Source organism: Notothenia coriiceps, unplaced genomic scaffold, assembly GCF_000735185.1.
Source record: "Notothenia coriiceps isolate Sejong01 unplaced genomic scaffold, NC01 NC01_scaffold00029155, whole genome shotgun sequence".
NCBI lineage: Eukaryota > Metazoa > Chordata > Actinopteri > Perciformes > Nototheniidae > Notothenia > Notothenia coriiceps.
The window spans coordinates 83,756-110,014 of NW_011361856.1; the positions used below are offsets into that span (position 1 = coordinate 83,756).

The following is a 26,259-nucleotide window of genomic DNA, read 5'->3' on the forward strand; positions in this document are numbered from 1 at the left end:
AGACAAGAGGAGAAGCCAGCCAAAGGACTGCTGGCCTGCACTCAGCTTTCGCATATGGCAATCTGTTGTGGAGGGATTTAAAGGGAATTAAGAAAAGTATCCAGGCCACATGAAATTAGGAAGCTATTCAAGGTCAATTATATTGGAAACACGTGGACACTAACCGGACAGCGGAAAATAAACAGAATAATTCAATTGGATCATAAATTCTAAATGTCATTTCTTCACAAAGTACATTTGGAGTTAATTGATTCCCTTAAACTCTACTGTCATAAACATTCAATGTAACACACAGCAGGGAAAGACATCCAAGTCTAACTCCAAAAAATAACTGATATCATTCCTGTAAAAAATAAAAGACAGTGGAGTTCATCAGAAAGAGTTAAAACCAGAGAAACATTTGTTGTTGACATGTCTGCTTTGACAGTTCAGTACCTCAACCACCAATTTCTTTCAAACCCCCCTTTTCTTCTTTTTTTTCTTGCAGTTTTTAACTCACCATTTAGGGGCGTTGCTCCTTTCCGCGGCCGTTGTCTGCGCCTGCTGATAGCTCGAAGTTTCTTCAGATTAAATATCTAAAGCTAGCTCCTGCGATACTTTACGTGCGCGTGACTGCTCCCCATGGCAACGCACATACAAACGTGACGCTTGTTTCCAGGTGACGAGGGGCGCGCTCAGACGCATTGATTTCTGGGACTTGCGGAAGTGTTTTTTTTTTTATCTAAGGAAAACAATACATCCATGAAAACAATTTAAACCATGATTTAGACAAATAAAATATATACAGATTGAAATTTAGTTTTTCTGAAAGAAGTGTAATTGACTTGAAGTTGTGTTGCCAGTAATATTAACAGTCTTTGGCGAAGTTCTTAACACCTTTGAGTTCATGTTTTGAACTCGGCCACACAAAGCAAGAACCAAAGCGACAGGTAGCCTAATTTATGTTTTAATTGTTTTGTTATCCATGCAAACAAGTTTCAGACCCATAATGACAGAGATGAATTGTTAGCTGATGAACTCAAATCTGTCCGCCAAGGTGATTTGTTTCCAGGCTATTATTTACAGCATAAATGTTCAGGGCGACAAAAAGGGGTCAGTGAGACCTATTTACTTCATATCTGGACACTGTAGTGAATGTGCTCCACCACAAGATGGAGCCGTAGTTCTGTTCTGTGTTGATTTTCACATGGACCAGTATAGAGCTGTCAGACTCATCAATCTCACCGAAAGGTAAGGTAGGTAAGAATGGAGAAACCAGCTCGAGTGCGCTACAATTTAAAAGTATGCAGCCGAAAAAAAGACTTCCTTACAAACCCCCTCCTCCAACACACACGAACGCGCACATGACCAATGAGGGCACGACATAAATGTGTGCACGAGATGGAAGGCTGACAGGCAGGTTGGCCATCCAGTTATTTTAGCCGGGCTGGCTAAAATAATTGGTCGTGAACACAGACATGAGTCCCTGATGAAGGTTACATGCACGAAGTAGTCCCCATCACCGCGATGATCACAGACATATGGCTTGAATAATAACTTATGGATATCATGTTTATTCTTACAGGCTACAAGTCATGATTTGCTTATTCTAATTTAAAATGAAGACAACATTCCGATATTTTCTGTGTAAGCATGTGTCCAAGTGGTGGTCTGATCACTAACACACAAAGCAGGTAAACCCAAGAAGCAGGACAGGGGAGATAACAAGTGTAATTTTGCTCTAAGAGGATTAGCACAGTCGTTAGCCACCCGCTGCTTGTCTCCACTGTTGCCAGTTCACCGGTCGGAAAACAGCGCGCCTCAAAAGCGCAATAGCCTCTAAAAAGAAACCGGGATAGGTAACGTGTCGTAAGAGGTTGATGTCTTTTTGAACCGCTGGTATACGTAGATTAACTGTAACTTTAGAACATGATCTACGGTAGTTTGTATCTTTCGGGAGCACACAGGAATCCTCCTCCAGGATTGCATCTGCACCAGAGAGCGGTTTCATGAGGTTTGTTTTTAATTGACTGTTTCTGACATGAAGACCCGACCTGCAGGGATTGGCAATGTCAATGCCGACTGGATGGGTTCTCTGCCCCCCAAGCTCAGTGCCATGCCCCTCAAACACCTCGCCGTGCCAGGTGAGCCTGTCGTGGTAAAGATGTGTCTCTGCTCCTCTGTCCATCCCACCTGCATGGATACCACAACAATAAAGCTACAAGTGTGAGAGGGATATGATTTGATCCTCTCTCTATTCAATTGTAATTTCTCTTCATCTGTCTTGCAGGGTCTCATGATTCCTTTACCTACTGGGTGGATGTGCATGCTCCTGTTGGCCCCGACCAGAAGGCATTTGTGAAGTACCTGGCCACCATGTTCAGCGTGTTAGCTAAGAAGGTCATGGTGAAGTGGGCCATGACCCAGGTACTGAGTTAAAATGTACAAACCTTTAGTTTATAGTTGTCATTTACACTGATTTTTGGTGCAGATTTCAAAAGTCTATGTAACAGCTGTTTTCGAAGCCATTAACTAAGCCTGTGATGTAATAAATGATGTGTGTGTTCCTAGAATCTGACATTTAAGGAGCAGCTGGAAGCAGGAATCCGATACTTTGATCTACGAGTCTCCTCCAAGCCACGGGAGTCCGGAAAGGAGATCTACTTCATCCATGGTCTGTTTGGCCACAAGGTGAGTGGACTACATATTTTCTGACATTTTACTGCTTCACGACATGTGCCGGCCGTTCCCTATTTGAAAAAGTGTTTTGCTGCAGGTAGTGTGTCACCTTTAAGGCTTGATGCAACAAGTGATTTCCAACCTTTCTCCCCCACAGGTGAGTGAAGGCTTGTTAGAAATCAACTCCTTCTTAAGCAAACATAGGAAAGAGGTGAGAATCCTTCATAAAAACATAATTTCCAGAAAGCACAGACACACTAACTGATTCAGTCTGTTCTTTGAATGATTCAGGTAGTGTTTCTAGACTTCAACCACTACTATGCAATGGGCGCAGAGCATCATGTGTACCTCCTCACCATGCTGCAGGAAGTGTTTGGCAGCAAGCTTTGTAACATGTGTGCAGTGGACAGCATCACTCTGGACTACCTCTGGAAGAATAAATACCAGGTGATGAATGAAAGTGGACGCACAACATCACTTGAAACATTATTCCAACCACATTTTTTGTGTATTGACTCCAGTGTTAAGACCCTTTGAAGCGCATGTAGTAAAAGCAGTATGGAAGTGTGTGTGTATTTGACGTCACACTTAACGCTTGAGGTCAGGTAATCCCTGTCATCGGTGACCTCCTGGACAAGAATTAGTGATGAGCGTCATTTGTTAAGGAGATGACACTTAAACATATGGACACATGCTTCACACACATCTGTGTGCGTGCAATTCTGTCTGCATGGTCCTACGTGCATGTCAGTGCCTGGTTCGGATACTATCAGTTTAACTCCTGCTCCTTTGACCCTAATCCGTAACTGGTTTAGTTGGTCTTTACCAACTAAGAAAGGGAGGCAGAGTAGAAGAAGAAAAGGGAGGAGAAGAGGAGAGATTTGTACAATTAGCAGCTCAAAAGGAAGCCAAACTATCTCATTAAGTTTCATTAGTAAAGACACGCAACCAGTACTCTTTGCTTAATCTCTTTAGTGAAGAGCAGACAAGTCAAATGTGTTTTCATGATTTTAAACAGTCTTTTTACACCTACCTTTAGGGATATTCAGCACTGGTACCAACAAGTTGTGTGCATATAATGTGCTACATTTGGTATAAATGCAAGATTAGAGAAATTAAAACATAATTACCTGATATTTACTCATATACCCGGTCTGTGCAGCTTATCTTCTCACTGTCTTTTATTTACTTTCTCCTCAGGTGATTGTGTTCTACCACCATCCATCAGCTCAGGGCATCCCTGTCATGTGGCCCGGCAACAAGATCCCCGCTCCTTGGGCCAACACCACCGAACCCAACAAGCTCACACAGGTCAGAAAACAACAAAGACTGTGGCAACTACTCACCAGCATGGGAGCATCATGTATATTTATTGTATTTTATCCAGTGAAAACTGTAAAGATACTAAGAATTCACTAACACACAATGGATTCAAGCTTAAAAACAAAGTAACAACCACATGTAACCCAAGTTATGTTCCAAAGAATCTCACACCAAATTCATTTTTGACTTTCTCCTGTGTAGTTCTTGGAAGCTACACTGAAGGACAGATCAAGTCATGGCTCCTTCCACGTGTCTCAGGCCATCCTCACACCCAGGGTCAACACTGTGGCCAAGGGCCTGCTGTGGGGGCTGCGCAACTACCTTGTGGAGAGGTCAGTGACTGAGTTTAAGATTTCTGTTAACTAATGTAAGGGTTTAATCAATAGATTTTTAATATATTACCTGCTTTGAAACATTTATAACAGATTTAGGAATCCATCCCATGTGTATGAGTGTTTATGTTGTCATGTATCTTTGAATCTTGTCCTCTAATGCTCAACTCAATGTAATACTTGTTTTTGGCCAGCAGAGGGCAGTACAGTAAATGCTGCAAATGCCTACAGTAAAAAATATTATCCTCTTTAATACAAGCAAACTAAATATGTGGTGCAAATGAAAATACAAATAACACATTTAAATGAATCACTGTTCAACCAGTTGATAACTGTGTTATCATTTTAGCAAAAGTTATGTTTTTATGTTTTATTGTTTGATTGTATTAATTGTTTACATTATTTTGTGACAGTCAAAGTCAAATAAATAAATAAACGTCTTTACAAACATTTATTAATATCTACTTCCTTCATATTTGTACAAATGCATTCATTGTGCTGCGCTGCACCACTTATATAACAGTTTGATTTCCTGAAAAAGCCTCCATTTGTAGTCCTATTGTTATTCTTCTCTGTGATTGCCACAGCTGTTTCAGAGCTATGAAGCTATTGATGTGACGGCCAGAGATTGTATCTTTTATACCATATATTTAACTTTGAATCCCCTATTCCAATATTATGTCACTTCACTGCTTTATTTGGCTAAGGATAAGCTATAATCCACTTAATCCATTTCGAAACGTTAGCGGATCAAACAGAAACGCATTTCACCCCTCGATAAGAGATCTTTCCCTAAGTAAGGACTACATTATTTGCACAAAGTTTAGCAGTCTGCTAGCTCTCTGATCCTCAACTGAAAGTGGAATTCCTGACTTAGAGTACCTTCCCTTAAAAGTGAGAGAAACAGCCACTGATGCTGGGCTATAAAACTCCAGAGCGGAATCTGTGGCGAGACAGGAGGAGGCCTAATTCTGCACTTCCGAGGAAATAGGATTGTTTATCACTGCTGGATACACAACAGACTTCCTGGTTTTGTCCTGCTGCAGGCGGCTCAGACATAGCAGAGAATTTAAGAGTGTTGGAACTGCTACAGTACAGAGCCATGGTCAGTGAGTGCCTCTACGACAAGAACTAAAACAGAAAGTGTTTGAATTCAAAGCAATACGAGCAGAAAATGCAGTCACTGACAGACAGACGGAAACTAACAGCACTCCCTTTCACTTTTTCCCATCAGGTCCATTGTCTCCCAAAACCAATTACTGTATCTCAGAATCGTCTCAACAAATGAAATGAGGTGGACAGACAGACATTCAGCTAAGAAACAACTGATTAGAGTTTGGCACATGTTATAATCATAACAATAATCCTTCCAGAGACAGAAACATGGCTTTAGATAATTGTTTGTAAGGTCAGGGAATCTGTCAGTTTAACATTAAGAAATGTTATTGTTTGCTTTCTCATATACGCTTTCTCCTCTAGGAACCTGCCCACCATCATTTCCTGGGTGGAGGCTCAGAGGCCGGGGCTGGACGGGGTCAACATCATCACCTCGGACTTTGTGGAGCTCACTGACTTTGCAAACATTGTCATCAAACTCAACAACCTGCTGTTGTCTGAACAGGAGCGAAAACAAAGATGACACGTGTTTGCACGACAGAACAAATATGTGCTGACCCACAGCGTATTGGAGGTCGGAGGTCGGACTGCAGATTCTTCCAAAAACATTGTTGGATAAGGATTTTCTACATAATGCTGGAGTTCCTTCAGTTATTTTTAAAGGATTTTTTTAAATGACCATTCCTATATCAATTAATAACTCTTTGTTACGTTGAATTGTTACATATCTCCAATGTGCATGAAGTTTTTACTTTTCTGTATATACAGTATAATAGATTTTCTTTAATCATGGATCCTTTATTGTATAAATGTTGTGCTATTTCAAATATTTCAAATTTATAGGTATTGCATTTGGTTTACAGAGTACTAGCACATTTTTATAAAGAATTGTTAAAGAAAATATTCATTTTGCTGGTATTGGAATTGGTTTAATTGTAAACAGATGTTCAGTGAGCTAAAGTTGGCTTTTTAACTATGCACTTGGCGGTTTTCCAATAATGAAAAGTACAGGTTCTAGTTTTTTTGTTTCTATGTTAAGTCACAGGTCATGAAAAAGCAGCCTGCTGTGCCAACACCTTCTCAGTATTGTCAAGCTATTCCATTAAACTAGAGCCTCAAACCGTTGCACCTTTATGGGGGATTGCCGAGGTACATATGTGTGGAAGTTGTGCCACAATGCTCATAAAAGATGTGCATGTACATACATGGCTATCAATGTTTCTGTTTATAGTATTTTTGCTCAGTATTTTTTCCCTTCCATTGTTTGACTCGAGATGCTGGAATGGAAACAATTTTCTGAGACAGTTAGGTATGTGGGGTAAATGCATAGAGGAGCATTTGCAGTATATATGACCATGTCCAGGATATTTCATGTCTGCATCGGCCTCTATAAAAAATACATTGTCTACTACATGTTGAAATAGAAAAGGGCAGAAAGGCTAAAATATCGCCGTTTGAAATGAATATCTCAGTGTGTCTGAGTTAGTGTGCGTTTCTGTGTTTGTGCTCTGCTTCGTGGGCTAGGTGATTACTATGCGTGAAATGAAAGTAATGCAGGGACAGTCGACCTGCATTCCTGTGGTTACCAGAATAAGAGGAGACTGCAGAAGAAGATAAGAAAGTAAGAGAAAGGTCAGCTTACATTAAGATGGAGAAAGGGATATTTTAACAGCTGTTCATTTTCCTCCTTCAGCAGCATCATTATCTAACTGTATACTGTTTTATTTTCATCCACTATGCCTTTCGTTTTTTCACTCTATGACTCACTTGTGTTAAATGGCCTGATATGTCCAGGCCACATTGTTGACATGGTTCAGCATGGTCACCAAGCACCGCCAGGCTCACACACACCAACACACACACAGTCACAAGCTGAGGCACTTTAATTGCAGAGTAATTACACATACCAAGGCAGGCAAGTGGGAGAGCGGAGCGCTCCAACTGATGGAGAGCATTCCTTTGTTGTTTGGATTGGTCCCCTCTCCTTCCCTCTCTTTTTTTCTGGATCCCTGCTGGCTTCCAAGGTTTCAAAGGAGAAGACGTTAACTCAGGCATGATTTTATAAAAAAAAGTCTTAAAGTACTGCATTTGAGCCTGGGTTTTTCAGCCAGGATTTTGTAATCCAACAAACATTCTCTGCAGAAATATATGCAAACATTGACACACGTGTATTTTTGGGCACCACAGTCTAGATCTGCAGCCACACTTTATTGTTATGACCCTTTAAGTCCCATGACGTAATTTTCTCTTCCTAAATAATACAAATGCAGTCTTTTCCCCCATCTACACCAAAAGTTAAACCTCACAATCTTCACTTGGTTTCAACGCAGCCAAATTGATAGTTGGTTTCCAGTCTTCTTTTTGCCATTTGAGTGTCAGGAATATCGTCACACTCATGCTTTGGTTGCATGGTGTGTTTGTGTCTTAGAGAGTATGTCACACTATGAAAGTGATTCAACTCTGCAAATATCCTGGTGAGTAAACCAAGTTTGACTTAAGTAACCACTGCTATATCCCGGGTGTTAAGTGATGTCTGACCTGAATCAACCAGGTCAGTCAACACCCATCACACACAGATGTGGTAGTGTTCCCTCATTGACCAAAACAACTACAGCATTGAAACAGCTGTAAAAACCGGTGACACTCTTCTTATGACTAAACCTCTGACACATTGTGGGGTCGGTAAAGAAAAAAGGCAGAACGAGTAGAGGCACATCACCAGACGCCTGCAAGCAAATACAAATGCACCTCAATCACCCTTAAGCCACAAACAGTGTCAGTGTCCTCCAATTATCTGTCATTAAGTTGTCATTTAAAGCGTGTGGGTTGAATAGTTTTACACACACTAATCCTCAAAGCCCTTCATCATTGATGACAACGGAGATTTGATGTCAAGTGGTTCAGATATTTCGGAGCCTTTTTTTTACATCAGACAGGCAAAATTTAAATAAGACTGAAAGGTATGATGGATTTAAATGAAGCTGTCTCTCACTGCAGGGTCGCCGGTTTGAATCCCTGTCCAGACAGCTCCAGAGCTCCTGCTCAGCCTCCTGGGATCACCTCGGAATGCTGTCAAACGCTCAGTGACCCTCAAACCAAACCCACAGGCTCCGTTAGATGATGTCATTGGGAAAGCTTAGCCGCTCTCATGCTAGCAAGCAACCATGGATGCATAATAACTCCTGGAAACACTTCAAAAGGAAATGAACCATTTTCCGAGAGCCTTATCCTGATAACATTTAGCTGTGCCCCTTTTAAGGCTTCAGGATGCATCTGTTGAGCCAAGACCTAAAATGACCATGTGAAATATTGCCATATCAAAGCAAACATAAAAACATAATGGACAGCATTTGCCCCCTACCCAATTAACCTATTCCAAGTTTGGCCTTATATAAAATATAAAGAATACTTATTTGTTTCTGTATTTTATCCTACAGTTGGGTCTTTTAACTTTATTGTAGATTCACTTTCAAGGAAGCAGTGGTGAAAGTGGATCATGCTCTCTTATCCACAGAGAGATCCCAGTGGTGCCTGTGAGATAAGATAGTCCTGCTGCCTTAAAAATGTGTGTGTCTGTTTGTTTTGTGTGCGAAGGCAAACCCTCTCTGGCCTCAGTCCTAACCCGAGAACCACTTTCAAAGACGACATCTGTCATTTTCCAGCCATAAGAACACACCGGACATTCCACTTCAGTTGTGGTGTGTGTGCACAAACAACATTCTGCCTGAATAAGGTTGTATTATAGTCGTGCATAATGTGTGTTTTCTGCAACCTCTCTGATGAACTGTGGAGAAAACTTGAACCTCTGCCAAATAATATGACATACCTCTCTGATACAGAACTCCTGGCCTCTCCTCCGTGATATCTCCAGACTGGTGCATGACTGTACATGTAGCAGAGAGTTTTCAGATGGTGCATAACTTATACTAAGAGTAGCCTGCCACTGCTTAAATACCAACAGTTCTTGGCTTTTAGGGAATAAATTGCACATGTTTTTTTGCATAAAGTATGGGTTTGCCTGTTTGAAAATAAGATAATCTTTTTTTTTTTTGCTTTATAATTACCATTTGGATGAAAATGCAAAAAAACTTGGATCATCATGCTTTTCTTTTTTGCAAATCGGTGTGTTTATATCATAAGGGTGTTTATGTTGGGTCTGTCTCCAAGGTATGCTTTATACCTATATAAATATGACCTCTTCTTGTATATAAAAAGGCCTATCTCATACAGTAAATATCCTTCGAATGAGGTAAGAGGTATTTTTTCTAGCAAGAGAAAATACTTACACTTTATTATCCTTTTTTAAGTAATCAAAGTTCCTGCTGCATTTTGTAGATGTACCAGTTTGTGCTCCATTCTAGATCTCCAGAGACTGAATTAATCAAAAGCTGCATAATTAGGACTGCATTGTGTCATGTGAAGTGAGTCTAGACTGCATTCCTGTTCTAATATCATTAGCCAAACATGCCTCTTATCGTGGTTCCTTATCAATGCTGCCAAGTATCTGAAAGAATGCTCTCCCTCTCTTTGGTCCTCTCCAGCCTAAAGGCTTCTCATTTTGAGCCAGTGAGAATGAGAGGTCAAGTGTAGGTGGTCTGTTAACACCTGCACATTATATCCAGAGAGTGTGTGTGTGTGTGTGTGTGTGTGTGTGTGTGTGTGTGTGTGTGTGTGTGTGTGTGTGTGTGTGTGTGTGTGTGTGTGAGAGAGAGAGAGAGAGAGAGAGAGAGAGAGAGAGAGAGAGAGAGAGAGAGAGAGAGAGACTCCCTTCCCAGCTCCACTTCCAGCTGTTCCTGCATTCCTCCACAAGTCGCGATTGGCTGAGGCGGCCGCCGGCTTTTTTACGCTTGTGAGTGTGTTGTGATCGTGTGTGTGTTAATGTGACAGATGATTTAAAGTATCTCCAAGACATACACAGGTTGCTCATGCTGCACAGGGAATGTATTCGCAGTCGGGACTTTGATCACAGTGAAGCAGTGACAGACCTTTGTTGGATTTGGAGCAGCTGCGTAATTGCGACCTTTTCTGCACGATGACAGAAGTGGCCAGTCACGCTTCAATAATGGTAAGCGCGGGTTTTTATGGGGAAATTACAGAATATACTTTGTTCTCGTGTTGTTTCAACAGCCACTGGTTTTAAATCTACAGCAGGTAACAGTAAACTAATTATATTCAACTTTAATTCCAGATTAGTGTGTCAAAAATCAACGCAGGGAACGTTTTGTTTGTTTCTGTAAAACTGATTTAAAGTAGAAATGCTGTGGGGGATTCCACTCCAAGATAAAACAAAGAAAAAAGACAAACAAAGACTCATTAATGCTGATGACATAGAAGTTCACATTGGAATATTACTGATGTATAAATGATATCATTTGATATTCCCAGGTCATATTGTGAGGCCCAAAGAGGACTGATTTAGTTGTAGACTTGTCTGTTGTTGTGTGTATAAGGGAGTCATCCCACATTTGACACAAATAACCCTTTGAAGATGATTTCTTGACTCAGATGAGGACCTTCCTGGAGTTCATTGAAGCATACATGTTGTTTCCCCTCTAATGCAGCCAGTCATGTGACCTAACTTCAACCATAACATTTAAGAAACCACATCTTTCCACCTCCCACCACTTCTACATGTCCGATTTTAAAGAATGGATAAAGAGTAAGTATGGCTGTGGTTTGGGAGTTTGTGAAAGGTTCACATTAGATCATGCCCTGTGTATCGAATTGATCTGATTACCTTTGATTTCCCAATTAGGACATTGTACACTTGGGTCATGTGGTGTTGCTCTTTTCAGTTCTGTAATTATTAGGTTGTGGATTTTTCTTTGGTGTTCCATACACCGTACAGATGGCAATAGTGAAACTAAAAAAACGAATGTACATCAGAGGGACAAATTTAAACTCGCTTTCAGTTAAAATCTTAGAAATGGACAGGACGTCCATGGCTTTTTAAAATAAAAACTGACATCAAAATGCTAAGCTAATGTTAAAACCATTATATTTGGAGTGTTGGCTATTGCCATGATGTGGAAACCAGGAGAATACAACCGTCCTGCCTCAAGTTCTCCTACCAGATTCAAAACAGCACTTAAAAGGTTAATTCATGTGCTGAACCAATTATAATTCCACTTGTACTGTAGTTGTAAGATTGTTCCCACAGTATTTACTATGAATGTGTGTGCCAGGTATGCTTGAACTGTAATCAGTTCAGTTTATGGCAATATTTAGTTTGGAGGCAGTGATGCAGTTTTTTTGGTCAACAATCTATTTCCCTACTCTCTGAATTCTTAAGTCTGTTTTTTTATCCATTTCCTTTTCCTTTGTTTCCCCGCTGCTCAGTTTGTTTTTCTTATCATCTCAAAGTCGATCCTTCTGCCTTCCTCTTCTTCTCTTATCTGTCCAGCAGTTCATTTCACAATGCAAGCTTTGTTAATGTGAGCTACATCTCACTACTCTCTCTCTCTCTCTGTCATTTTTCTCCCTGTCATATCCGGCCCCTCAGAAACCTAAACATCAGTTGATCCCCTCCATATGGCGGTAAAGGTAATCTGGGCTTTTCCAGAGACACACAAACCCGAGATAAAAACTGACGTTAGATTTCCTCCGACGTTGAGTCAGCTGCAAAAACAATGGACTTTCTTTCCTGCGAGGATTTTGCACTTGGGTAAATGATAAAGAGAGAAAACGCTCAGTGGAGTGTGAGAAAGATTCAATTGGAGGACAATGCTTGTGGATGTTTGTTGTGTTTCAGCAGCGGTTCAAGGTCAAGTTATGTTTATCAGCTTGAAATGTTTTCAACAAAACACACTGAGACTGAGAAGAGCATGAACAAAAGGATGAAATGTGTGTGGGAATGCTGACGTCTATGGTGTGATGCATGCGTAAGGCATATATTAAACTACTTTGTGTTTAATATGGGTAATTGTTGTGAAGAGAAGGGAGGAAGATAACCCCATTTAGCTCTGAGAGTTGCTCTATAAGAGGGACACAGAGAGGGGGACTCCATATTAAACAACATCTGTGATACAATGCTGGCTTTGTCAGGTGGGAGGAGGAGAGGGTAATGCTGGAATGTAAGGGGAGGGGAGGTTAGTGAGAGACAGAGGGATTGGAGAACGGGAGAGATAAAGAGAGAGGAACAAGGGTAAGACATGGCATTTAAAGATAAAACATGAGAATTACAGCTGGGAAGACAGCATTTTAGACAAATAAGATACTTGGTATAATCAACAATACATGGACAGAGAAGAAACTGAGAGAAAATTGGATGGTTTTGGCTTCATAGATAATGACAAGAAAGAGATGAAGACACATGAAAATTAGACAAAAAGGATTCTGTTATATAAATGTATCATATTTTGAAGAGCAGTTTTTAAAATCTAAAAATCTCATCATAACCACAGATACTGTAGTGATATTTCCCTAATTTAAAGTCTACAAGCACCCTTTTCAAATACTTATTTACGAAACCAAAGACGCAGAAAATAATTAAATATACAATCTTGTCAACATTTGTTGTCTTTACAACCACCTTTGGAGGGAGTTGAATATAGATTGAAAAAGAGGCAACAGGAATCAGTGCAACATATTTTATAGTTTTCCCCTGTCATGTACTCCGTGTAAAAAATAAATTGACCATATTTAACAAAGAGTAAATCCTCCCACTCCTCAGCACAAATGGTGGTCTTTACCCATGCACATTTTATTTCTGTAGCACGTTTAAAAAAAGCTCAACAGTCACCTTGACTGCAGCTAGAGGTATCATTATTCCCACCATCATTCTTATAGTTGGTCAACTTTAAACCCCAGAGTCTAAATCATCTTGAGGAGTGGTCTGCTTTGAAACACCCTTAGCCTAAGGACAATGTAAGCTGTTTCAATAAAGCAGGAGAAGAAGCAGCTGGCCAACATGGAATATCTGCGTTCAATGAAAATAATAGTCCTGATGATTTGTCTGTGGTTCATTGTACTCTGTGCGTACCGCTGTAGTTATAACAATAATGTTGATGCACTTATCTTAATAGCTTAACTCAGCTCACAATATGTGTGCAAGCAACATGTTCCAAATCACTAACATGAGCAACAGGCTGAAATGTCCTGAATGCAATCTGCATGAAAAACAGACAGCAACAATAACAAAGAAGGTAATTGAAATGGAGAGAAAACAAAACAGATGCAGAGGAGGGACAGAGGGATGAAAGCAGAGGATGAGGAGAATAAAAAGGATGAGATGAAACAGTCCGTGAACGCTGGATCTGTTTGTCCTTCTGCTTTTATGAGTCCTTCCATCACTTTCTCTTTGTCTACCTCCAGATGTGGGGCAAACGGAGCATTTGGGGGGAAATCAGCTGTCCTACAGATGGGATCAAAGAGAGACTGTGTGCGTGCACTTGATTTTAGAAACATTGTATGGAGTTGTTTAAGCTGTTCCTTTAATATCTAAAGCGCTAGTTCAGGTGTAAAACAGATTTGGGATTAGTAAAAGTAGGTCAGCTCTGCACATTAAGGATATTTTCCCATAAAAGGCAAAACACACATTTGTATAAACGTCCCCAGCCTTTCATTGCATTCCATTCCAGGAGTTCATTTGTGATGAAATGTTGACGCTTACTCTGCTGGACGTTCTTTCTCTCAGTCTGCCTCATGTCACTCGATATCTGGCTGAACCTGATACTCATTATTCACATAGACTGTAATTCTGCCATCAAACTCAATTGAAGCTGTAATGTGACATCCTGTCAAGTTACTGTTAGGCCAGAGACATAACCTTACACCAAAACACCTCAAGTCCCTTTAGCCATGTTGAAGTTTCAACTAACTTCTTAAAAAAATAACAGTTTCTTTAGTAGATTAACGTTTAACTATATGCACCAACTTTGAGCTTAGAGGGGCCACAAAGCAGAGAGTAACCAAGTGATACAAATCTAGTTTTTCTATAAACCTGCAAATACCTAAACCATCCAGTAATCTCATGCTTGAGCTCTCCGCTCCAGATAGCCTGATAGCATCAGGTTTGGTGTTTGCAGATTGTAAAGACCCCCTGAGGATGCCAGAGCTGAAATCTGTAACTCTAGAAGGGGGGTTGATACGCCTCACTGCTCTGCTTAAAGTAAAGCACAACAAGGTGAAAACTTGTCTTGACCTGCCAGACTGCAGCTCACCTGGTGAAAGACGAAGGGGGGAGGTTGTGGAAAAAGAGACAATGAGCTGGGGGAGTAAGGAATATATGACATAAGGGGAGAGTCAGGGAGGCGGGAAAGGACGTACAGGAAGGAAGCGGGAGGAGACCGCTGGTACAAAAGAGAAAATAGTCTTGTCATTACTCTCACAGTCCCTGTTGAACTTCGTATCTTCATTCAATCTCTATTTTGCTGTAGCACCTCCGATCCGGCTGATGTTGCCATCATATAGTGTGTTTGCTTTGTCTACACTGTGTTGAAAAAAAGGGGAATGCGGGGCCTCATATCTTCATGCGATAACAAAAGAGCTGATTCGTGACTTTATTTGTAGATGTTTGTTTGTGCGCATAGGGGTAACAGGGGTGGATGAGTTGTAAAGAATAGCAAGTGTGTGTGTGTGAGAGTGTGTGTTTCCAGGCAATAAGGGTGTCAAAGCAGCAAGGGAAGTGACCTCAGAGAGGAAGCTGGTGCTGAATTAGAGGAAGTGGAGTGGCGTTGACTTTGATTTGGTTTTCCTTTGCTGGATGAGGAAGGAAAAGAGAGGAGATTGAGATTAAAAAGGCAGGATGATGGGACATAGAAAGGACAAATGAAGAGAAAATAGGGTGAAGACAAGCAGGTTGAGTAAATAGAAGAGAGTATTTTAGTGAAAGGAATGTAAAGTATTGAAAAGATTAGACACTAATGGTGAAACTGCGTGAGGTGGATAATGTACTGTATATTATTACAGTAATTATTACAGGATATGGGAGAGAAGGGGAAGAGAGGAAGGAAATAACCAAAGGTGTAAAAGGAGATGTGGCCGGGTTGGTTTCCCATATACTGTAATCATCTCTTTAGTGAGAAGTATTTCACTCCATCTGGATTTTTTTTTGTGTGTGTGTAGAACACAAATAGGACTGTTTTTCCTTCATTGAATTGTACGTTGCTGCAGGGGTTGTCCTTGGCACTGGATCTGAGTCAAACACACACATTTCTGATTGTGTTCCCTTTCATCTCGCCCTGTTTTCATTCCCATTTATAGTTATCATTCTCTTCCTTTTATGCCAGTCTAATCCTGCCTTGCTATTTCACAGTTATTAAATGACTTCATACTTTTTCCCACCCTTAACAACATGTTTCTTTATCTTGGACTCCACTGTCAACCAAAGCAAAATAAGAAAGTAATGACACTGAAGCCCTGCTAGTGTCCCCTAGAGGCTGAAATGTACATTACACTCCACAATCTGTTGGATAAAACAAACAGTGTTTCTGATATAATAAGGCTTGTACTTAGGCAAACACTCAACTTAAATGGGTTGGTTCCCTTGGCAGCATGAATGTGACCAGTTCAATCTGCCTTTTGGATTATGACATGTCTGGACATTTGACCGGTGGCACAAATGAAAGCAAAAGGATTCCCACAATGGAAAGGGTCTATCTTCTGGGGATCATGAATTAACTCAGTGAATTTCATTTAAAAAAATAAAATGGTTTTGGTTAATACAAACTTAAATTGTGGCCCTCATCCTCCTCATGAACGCCTATATTAATTTCTGGACAATCTCGACTATATTTAAAGATACTTTCTTGAGCTGGACCAAATAATTCAACATAGAGTTAATGCAACTGACAGCCATTGGCCTTTTTTGCTTATTGCGCGAAACACAAACACATGTAAAGCATCAGGCATACCATAAATAGTTGTTTAAACTCTGTTTTCATGGAACCTTTTTTTACCAGTTCTTCCCACTGGAAACAGGTTTGTCTTAGCATTTAAGTGTCAGAGGGTGTGTGTATGAATTTGTCCACTCTAGTGGTATTTTCCCCTTGGAACACTTTCACACAGAGAGTTCCTCTCATGTGGCAGCAGCTGTTTGCAGTTGTTTAACTTTTGTGTGTGTGTGTGTGTGTGTGTGTGTGTGTGTGTGTGTGTGTGTGTGTGTGTGTGTGTGTGTGTAATCATTTGTGCAGATGTTTTGTTTCTTGTATTTGGTTCTTACGCCTACTGTAGCACTTTGGGATTGCTTTTAGCAATGAAAAGTGCTTTATAAATACAATTTATTATTATTATTATGTGTACTTGTGTGAGCCTGCTCTTATTATCTTTATTATGTTAGCTTACATGAATGGATGAATGATTGTACGTTTACACCATTTTCAGCACAGTGTGGCCTTATATGCTGAAGATGATTAGACTTCAAGAGACTGATCCAAGATACTGAAAAACCCTCATGTACATTTCAATATAAAAAAAATGATGAGAACAAAACATTAAAGACTTTTGTGAATGTATTATAATTATATGTCTCAGAGCTGATTTTCCTTTCTCTCTCCTCCAGGACTGTGAGATGATGTTCCAGCCAGAGTCAGATCAGATGTCCCCAGTTGAACATAAGGTTAGAGAACACACACACAAACACACACAGAAACAATAATAAATACCTTTGTTTGGAAATGACCTTTCCCCTCTGCCTGATGCTCGTAGTCTCCGTCTCTGGACCTGATTGACACAGGGAAGGGTCTGAAGGTCCAGACAGCCTCTCCCCATCTGGTGAGCCTGGGCAGCGGGAGGCTCAGTGTGGCCATCACCCTGCTGCCACTCAAAGAAGGTAACACACACACACACAAATACACACAGCATAGAAACCATACACCATGGGCTTGGATTACCATGTTTTTTAACACAAGTCATGTAAAGCCGTCACCTGTGAAACCAGATATTTTTGTCCCTTCCTCTTCCCTTTCTTTGAACTTCCCTCAATGCTTTGTTCCCTGCTTTTCCCGCTAAATGATCCCCTCTTTTTCCTCCCCGCCCAACCATTGCTTCATTTTCACGGTTGCTGGAGAAGTGTCGGGGATAGGGGAAAGTGAGACTGGGTCGCAATAAAGTCAAGACAAGAAGCCAACACTCCTTCATCCCACAGGGCTCCCCTGGACCAAAAACACATATTCAAACAAACTACTACAACCACGTCCCTGGTTATTTATTTTAACTGTCATTTGGGAAGAAAATTACCCCACTTTCTGGTTTGTGCGCAGACTGAACGCACAGTTAACAGTGTAAAAAAAGAGGGATACACTGAGCTAGAATCAAAACAGCTATAAAACAGGGATGACTCATGGTTTCATGAAAGTGTCTACAACAACAGAGAAAATACTCCATTAAACTAAAAGACCAGAATCAAACACTGTACCTTATAGAGAACTCGTGTCCAAATCAAACACACCTGATAATTGTGACATAATGGCGGTGCATTTAGAGTTATTTATATATTCTCTATCATCAGCCATCCACAGGTATTTTGCACACCTTCCTCATTCACTCTCTTTAAAGCACACACACACATGCACACACCATGCATTCATCAGATCAGCAAGCAACAGGTGCCATTGCTTAATCATTATTCCAGACAGTTGGCCAAACACAGGAAAGCGAATAGATGGGAGCAAAGATAAGTAGATCTACAGCGTGATATAATGAGAGACATGCTTGTATAACTGATTAAAATTCAATGGCCTGCAGACAGAAGAGGGAATATAATAACAACTGACTGATATGAGATTAATATCCTTACATTGTAGTGAGGATCTGTCCTTAGATAACACTGGTCAAGTTAACATGTCTTATTAACAAAGCTCTCATTATATTCCCAGTGCAGAGGGACAGAGACGTTTTGTTTGGCCTCCTCTGGACCATGAGAACAGTGCAGTAAAACATTGTGATTGCTTTTAAATACATTTTATTAACTTTTTTAAATGAAGCTGCTCCAGTATGACATATTGCTATAATAAGTCAGATGTCTACATTTATAGAGTTAAATTGGTTGATTCTCATAAGAACAAAATGTACAAAACACAAAATGTGCCCTTCCATTTCAGCGAGGAATGCCAGCAATGTGAAAAATCCCTTTAAGGAGAACCGAGGGTCTATTTTTCTCTAAATGTCTAATGACGAAGAACAACCAGTTAAAATGAATGATTCTGAAGCAACCTAATACATTGTGCCACCCATATGGTTCAAACGCATGTATATGTATATTTGCTAGTAACAAGTGTCCAGAGTAATGGAGATTCAATGATGACTGGAACACATAAAAAAAAAAAAAAAAATTCCCTATACTGTTGTTTTGTCTTTTTAAATGTTTTTGTGTATTGCTTGTTGTTCCAGGGGTGACCCGCATTGGCCGAGAAGATGCTCCAATTCCTCAAGATATCACCATCCAGGGAGCAGGCATCGAGGCAGAGCACTGTCTCATCTTCAATGAAGGTTGATGTCAGTTCACTTTTCACAAAAATAATTCATTATATTAGCAGTTCTCTTAACTTTTTGGTCTGACAAGTGTGTTCTAAAAGTTCTAGCTGCCAATAATTCCTTTTAGAAAGCTTTGCTTGGATCTTAAAATCTCGCCTTGCTTAAAGAAGATCATTAAATCTGCCAATGAAAAGAGATCTGTCAAACTGTTAGAAAGATGAAAAGTATTTTGCCTTCTGTTAAGAGCATCATCATAAGAAAACTGCAACATAATTACCGTATCACAGACACACTGTAATTTGTTTCAGGTGAAATAATGTGTCAAGATAAATATTAAATTGAGTGAACTCGTAAGCTCGATATCTGTCAGTAGATTGGTAATGTATTGTGTGAATGAAAGAAAATGATCGTTGCCAGTGAGATGTCAAGTGATTGATTACACTCTTGGTGCTTTCTTCTTTTTTGTTCCTGTGTGAATCATCTTGTATAATTACTATACACAGTAATTATACAACACACAGCGCTCAGCACAAAGCCTTTTAGTGAAGATAGAAATAGCATGGCTTTGTGTGTATGCTGTTATTACAACTGGTAGTGTCGTTTGGAGTCATCATTCACCAGGGAAGTATTTGTGTGTAATTGTGCGTAGCAATCTGCAGTTGCTTTACTTTGAAGTGAAGGAACACATTTTTTTTTAACCTCGTCATTATAACCTCTAACACAGGAGGAGTGGTGACCCTTGACCCTTGTGGTAACCTCTGCAGTCTGGATGGAGTGCAGGTCACTGTGCCCACACCACTAACACAAGGTAAGATATACACACTCACAAACACACACAAACACACGCTTTTATGCTGAGAGGGGTAAGAGGGATATATTGCCACCTACTGGTCATACAATATGTGGAGTAAAAGTTTGCTTAATTGCATGGAGTGTGCATACTTAAAGTATTTCATAACTTGTGTGTGAAAGAGTGAGGGTGGTTAGCTTGTGGTTTGGTTAACTTGCATTCCTTTCAATGTGTGTATGTCATATGGCCAGAGTTAACATTGTGCTGAGGTTCTGCATGGAAACACGGAGTGTACTGTATTTGTGTGTGTGTTTTTATACAAATGTACAGGCCTAAGTATGTGTGAGCAGTTCCACATGTTTAGGTGTGTGTGTGTGTGTGTGTGTGTGTGTGTGTGTGTGTGTGTGTGTGTGTGTGTGTGTGTGTGTGTGTGTGTGTGTGTGTGTGTGTGTGTGTGTGTGTGTGTGTGTGTGTGTGTGTGTGTGTGTGTGTGTGTGTGTGTGTACCTCTGGATTGGTTTAATTCACTGCGGTTTGGAGCTAGCTGCTACAGTGAGTCACAGCTTCCAGCGACTGCAGAGCAAATGCTTTACATCACATTCTGTTTCTACAGGATACTTGCAAAACACACATAAACTAAAAGATTAACCTCCCAAATTCTTAAATATTTGTTTCTTATCTTTCTGTTTACCTCTGCTCACATGTCTGTTTTTTGTCAGGCAGTATCTTGATATTTGTATCTCTGGTCAGTCTGTCCTATCTCTTCTGCCAAATTCCCTTTTTCTGGATTTACCCTGTTACAAAGCTCTCCCTGTTTTACTGGTAGCTCCATTCCCTTTCTATGTACCCCTTTCTCCTTTTCATAGTGTCCTGTGTGGTCTTGCAATTTCTAGTTAAATATTGACAGGCCTAATTATGTTCCTGCTGTGCCTGGCTGATTCAAATATTGACATCATGTTGCTGTGTCCACTCACACAAGGACAGGGCATTGTGAATTAACAGGGGTGGAGAGAGGTCTGAAAGAGAAAAAGGGGTTAAAAAAGTCAAAAGGGCATGGTTTGGAAAATTATGGGGAAAGAGAACATCTTTCAGAAATACAGGCCTCAGATGCTCTGGGTTGAGTTAGTGTAACCACACACACAAACTCGTAGAGACACACACAGAGACACATGCCCGCTGTAGAGCAGCCTGGAGATGATTAGCTATGTTTAGGAAGTGATCTGTTCTGTATTTGGGACTTCAGAGCTTGACCTGGAATCACATCAGTTCTCCCACTAACTCACTGGGACACCTGGAAGTCACTTTTTGAAAAGTAATATGTTCTTGCAGCACGGTTACAATAATCATCGTGAAGCAGAAACAACCTTAGGCTTTCTTCTTTCTAATGCTTACAAAAAAACAATGGGATAACCTCTATTATGCATCTCAGTTCATATTAAAATGGAGCTTGGATATAAAACTCAATCTCCCAGCATTCACACTGGTCTGAAGACAATGCAAATCAGTTTGCTGAACCAAACACAGCTGGTCTTATACCCACTCTGTTCTCTCTCTCTCTCTCTATGTCTGTCTCAAATACACACACATCTGCATGCATGAGAAAAGAATGGGTTCATGTTTTGTTGGAAATTCTTGCAGTTAACAAAGCATCTGAAAGAAACAGTTTCAAAGACTACTTTTGACTCTGACTGAAGGGCAAAATAAAGTAGTATTCCATTATGGGCTGCAGCCAGTAAGTCTCTGTGGCATACCACCAAATATCTTACATGTCCTTTCTCTACTGTTGCTTTGTCTTAGAAGTCAAATTCACTTATTCTTAAATTAATTAGTGTGTCATTATAATAGAATCCACACACCAGTTTTAGAGGACTTTAAGTCAGTCTCTCTCTGTAGTGCAGCTGTTTTGGGGGAACACTGGTCCAATGGATTTAAATGAAAAGAGAAGGAAAATAGGTAGGTAGACAAAGAAAAGCTGAGGGGGCGTCCTGCAAATACCTCACTGTCTAAAAGCCTTTGAACCTACCAACTGCAGATAGGGGGTAGTGGTATTATCGTTTAGTTTTACTTGTAGTTTTAACTACTTGCACTATTGTTTTATTCTCTTTTACTTGTCGATTAGACATTATTAACCTTAAATAATGATGCTGGGATTATTGACAATATATACAATTATTTTCTCTGCTAAAACTCGAGACTCCCACCCCTTTTTCAAGAGTTGGTTCAGTCCGGACTCAGTTCATGCTAAATCAGTAAACTTTCTTCCACACGGAGTGAAGACGGTGAGGAGGTTGTTGAAAGCTGAGGAGCGAGGCAAACAACAACACAGGGACCGGCACGAGTGTATATATACATATATATAATATTCGTTTTATTTGACTTTTCTAGAAGAAGTGACGATAATTTGTTTGACGTTAGAACGAAGAAATTCGTTTTTTTCGTGATACGTGTTCACTGAATGGGACTCAAAAGGTATGTAACGGACCTTTATTATGCTAGCTCCTAAAGAAATTCGCATAAGGCTACATTTACTCATGCAATGTTGTGGCGCACTACTTCATGTAAATACATTTCAGCTTGTCATATTTTTATCCTTCTACTTTTTCCTTAATTAAATAACGTATGTGTATTTTAGAATTCTTATTTGCGAGGCTGAACACCTTACAGTTGCAACTTTAGCGTAGTTGTGCTTTATTTTAATCTATATCTATCTATCTATCTATCTATCTATCTATCTATCTATCTATCTATCTGTCTGGTAGTGTGTCTACATGCTCTTTGAACAGGTTGAGCAATGCTATTCCAATGGATCGATGCATTTGTTTATTTGAAGACTCGTCACACTGATGAGTAGAGCTGAACTGACTACTTTACCAGCCGTGATGTGGAGCATTTGCTGCTATTATAGATTTTCCTTTCAAAATCAAAATCCCTTGTGATTGGCTGTCATTGAAATCCCATCTGTCCCCTAAATCAATGGAGGCACTGGTGCATTAAACTGAAACTCTTTTGAACTGCTTTGATTGCGTAAAAATGACTGTAAAGCACAACTTTATATGACTTATTGTTGAAGAATGTGTTGGGAATCAGTGCTGCTTCTGCAGTTCAAGCCACCGAGTTGTGAAAGTCACATTTCTTATTTACAGTCGAGTCAACTCTTGGAGGCTTTCCATTGCAACATTTTGGCATATTGTCTGCACCTTCTGGTGGAAATAACATGGGTGTGCATGCCTCAGGGTCATAAATTAGCAGGCAAGTTCACAGACTGGTGTGGATGCACATGACAAAGAGCCCATGGCTGTGAGGACAGGCAGTGGTCAGGACACCTGACACCTGAAAACAATACGGCTTCATTGTTCTGGATGTTATTGTCTTCACTAGTCTTTCTCCTCCCTGCCTAAAGCACCGTTTTTCCGTTTAACAGCACAATCTTGCACTATAAACCAATTGAATAAGAAATACATCTTGTCATCAATTGTTATTGATATATACCTGTTGGTTTCCCCAGGCCTGCAACCTTTGCTTAAGCACAATGTATCTGTTTGGGGTGAGGGTCAATAGATTGATGCTGTGTGCATGAGAGTTGAGATAAGAGCAGAGACAAGATATCTACTGAGCCGCCGGCGGGGAGACAATGCATGCATCTGGTTAGTCTGTGTTTGTGAGAGAAAGAGAGACTGGAAAAGTGTGACTGACTGACTGACCTAATCTGCAGCAGCTCCCCTGAGAAAGACCAGTCTGTTTATTTATGATGTTACTGCTGGACCCCTGTTCCCCAGAGAGAGCTTGTGGTTTTTGAGGCCAATTTACACTCCCACTGGGCCCTTGTGTGTATGCATCTTTTCATGAATGAGTAAATGTAGTGCAGTACCATGTCGATTTAAGGGAACATTGCAACATTTTGATAAAGCAGAATCATGGAAGTATTTTTTCAGACTGCATCAGGAAATGGTTGGTGATTAGTTGTGATTTTTTTTGTGATTACTTCACACGTCAAACCAGACCAATTAGCAGGTAAGTGAGTTTCATCTAAGCACATGTTCGTCATGGGATCTTTGCCATTGGTTTATTTTTCGTTCTAACCTAATGGTCTCAATTTGGCAATTCCTCCACTTGAGTTAACCAAATAGAGAAACAGTTTTAAGTTTCCTCTTCCATAACATTGTGGTGAGAGTGAAGTTTGGTCCGCTCAGATCTACATGGAAACAAAAATTGGCTCCAGACGTGATACGGCTCCGACATCTGCTCCCTCAAAGACTCTGAGGTCTGACTTTGTAGATTGCAAACTTTAAATGATCCTATAAATGTATATACAGACTAATTTCAAGTTGTGTTGTAGTTGCAGAGGGTCTGTCCATATGTGTTTGTTGGGGGGCTGCTTTGACGTGGGAGGCAAACTTAATTAGCTGGTAAACAAGTAAACATGAAGGAGATGAAAGATGTTGTGTTATAGATGGTATGTCTTTCTTGTGTGTGTGTTTGAAGGAAGAGGGGATGTGTTATTGAGGATAGCAGAATTAATTGGATTTAAATTGCATTCCAAAATTGCGTTTCTTGAACTTTGAAACTTTTGAAAGTTGAATCTTCACGTTTTCTAACAGTACTGTCTCCATCTTCCTTTCATTCTCTGTCACCAACAGAGATTTGCTTATGCTGAAGGAGAGGATTAGCAGTTATTTGTTAGCCAATAAGCACTAAGAGGAAATTAGATAGACCAGAGAGCTGGGGGTTGTGAACAAATCAGGGCGACACACTTTACTCCCCACTTTAAAGGTGGCACATGGCGAGCCTATTGAGGGAAGGAAATTAGATTTTTACAAGAGGTGTGTGTGTGTGTGTGTGTGTGTGTGTGTGTGTGTGTGTGTGTGTGTGTGTGTGTGTGTGTGTGTGTGTGTGTGTGTGTGTGTGTGCTGTTGTGTAAATACTGAGACTTGCTGTGATTCATTAGGCAGACAGTGTTACGAGACATGTTTACACTCACACTCACACACACACACAGATACACAGGAGCATCACAACATTTACTCATGTCTGGCAATGAGAAACATGTCATTATTCCATGCTCACACTAACCTTCACGGTGACATGTCCGTGTGTGTTTTCTATCCTTTGTACTCACAACACTCATCTCTTGATCTCTCTGTCAGGATGCCACTGCTTCACAGTTTGCGCCCAAACCTGCAGGATTGTGTTGAGTATGTATTTGAGACGTTCACAGTCCACCTCACCACAGCACTCAGGTCCCCCCCTGTGCTGAGAAATTACAGCTTTGAAGGCAGAATCTGCTCTCTCTGCACTCTAAGGCATCGTCTAGACAAATATGACCTCTTATGTGTCTATTAGCACAGCTTTTCATGGCGATGTTAGCGAAACTGGACATTAGGTGAAGAGTGAGAAAGAAAAGGGTGAAAGGGATACGAACGAGAGAAGGGGAAAAGAAAGAATAACAACTTTTTCCATTCGGTCTTTTTCCATTCACCCTGTCGCTGTCCCCCCTCTTGCCTCTGTGTCTGACTTCAGGTCCAAGGAATCTGATGTTACTGTAATGGAGCTATTAAGGAGGTTCTTTTTTAGCCTTTTACACACATACTGGGGGTTTACTGTAGTGCTCATCTGACGCTGCTACCCTCCGGGGTGGAGGTTAAAAGAATGGAGAGAGCCAAGAGATTGTGTGTGAGAAGGGACAGACAAATGAGAGGGAACTCTTTGTTTTAGTCAGTCTTGTGATTTGCTCTCCTTTTTTTGTTGCATCGTCTTTTCATCTTTGTTTGCGGTCTCTCTACTGTTGCCCTTTTCCTGTTTCAGATCTCCTGTGAGTGTTTGTCAGCACTGTTGTCTCTCTCCACTCTCTTCTGAGCTATTTGTACAGCTGTGGCTGTCTGTGTGTATTACAGGGGTTGTGACCCTGACATCTTGTTTAATACCTGGCGCTCCAAGGCTAATTGATGGCCAGAGCAAACACTGTGGTTGGGAATGGCCGGCTGTGCACGAGTGTGTGGAAGTGAGTTTCTGGCTGTGAACAAATACTCCAGGCTCAGACCAATTTTAAGCTGTATTTATGACTGCCTCTCCATACTTCAAACAGACAGCGGTGTATAGTATATATACTTAATAAATATGTCAAATGGCCTTGTTCTATGCTCTCCAATATTTTTTTGTTTAAAATGACTTTTTGATCCATGATTAAATGTGTATCTGTACATCTATTTATACTACACATTACCTAAATATACTCAAGCTCTGTCTCAGTAAATACTAGATTTACACTTTTTTAAACTTACTTACTTTTTCTTTTTACAATTTTTAATTTGACCTTGTGTTGTTCTCTCCAGGTTATTCTCTGTGTCTGGGTAAATCCTACTTCTTTCGGTTCAACCATCCAGAGGAAGCAACCAGAATGAAAAGTATGCTTCCACAAAAGAGCCCCGTGTCAGCTTTGGCCTACAACACAGGTACACACACACACACACACACACACACACACACACACACACACACACACACACACACACACACACACACACACACACACACACACACACACACACACTCAGATGGGTGAACTTTTCCCCCACCACGACCTGTACTTGATCCTCTTTGTTCCTCCTCTCTCTTTGTTCTGCCACATCAC

The 26,259-nt window shown here is 40.5% G+C and overlaps 2 protein-coding genes across 7 annotated transcripts in view; both read left to right on the plus strand.

The window, feature by feature from the left end:
• The first annotated feature begins 1,941 nt into the window (after nt 1-1,941).
• On the plus strand, nt 1,942-5,976 carry plcxd2 (phosphatidylinositol-specific phospholipase C, X domain containing 2). The gene is made up of 8 exons (XM_010786361.1): nt 1,942-2,123; nt 2,270-2,406; nt 2,551-2,670; nt 2,816-2,869; nt 2,950-3,105; nt 3,859-3,969; nt 4,183-4,313; nt 5,793-5,976. Exons 1-8 carry the CDS (start codon nt 2,021-2,023, stop codon nt 5,950-5,952), a joined length of 972 nt encoding a protein of 323 aa, XP_010784663.1. The 5' UTR covers nt 1,942-2,020; the 3' UTR covers nt 5,953-5,976.
• Nucleotides 5,977-10,294: 4,318 nt separating this feature from the next.
• Nucleotides 10,295-26,259, plus strand: part of phldb2b (pleckstrin homology-like domain, family B, member 2b) — a 38,053-nt gene continuing 22,088 nt past the window's right edge. For 4 of the 6 annotated variants that reach the window (XM_010786362.1, XM_010786364.1, XM_010786363.1 and 1 more), the window contains exons 1-6: nt 10,295-10,494; nt 16,930-16,986; nt 17,076-17,199; nt 18,759-18,857; nt 19,567-19,650; nt 25,961-26,080. In XM_010786362.1, the coding sequence (XP_010784664.1) occupies nt 10,462-10,494; nt 16,930-16,986; nt 17,076-17,199; nt 18,759-18,857; nt 19,567-19,650; nt 25,961-26,080 (517 nt within the window). In that variant the 5' untranslated portion in view covers nt 10,295-10,461. Of the gene's footprint in view, nt 10,495-16,929; nt 16,987-17,075; nt 17,200-18,758; nt 18,864-19,566; nt 19,651-21,918; nt 22,101-25,960; nt 26,081-26,259 lie in introns of those variants that run through there. The other 2 variants (XM_010786366.1, XM_010786365.1) reach the window with 2 other exon arrangements.

Excerpts from the sequence above, each read along its gene's own strand:
- plcxd2 (XM_010786361.1), top strand. The coding sequence starts at position 2,021 with ATGAAGACCCGACCTGCAGGGATTGGCAATGTCAATGCCGACTGGATG. Across the intron at positions 2,124-2,269 it reads CAAACACCTCGCCGTGCCAG|GGTCTCATGATTCCTTTACC; the intron begins GTGAGCCTGTCG and ends TCTGTCTTGCAG. Across the intron at positions 2,407-2,550 it reads TGAAGTGGGCCATGACCCAG|AATCTGACATTTAAGGAGCA; the intron begins GTACTGAGTTAA and ends GTGTGTTCCTAG.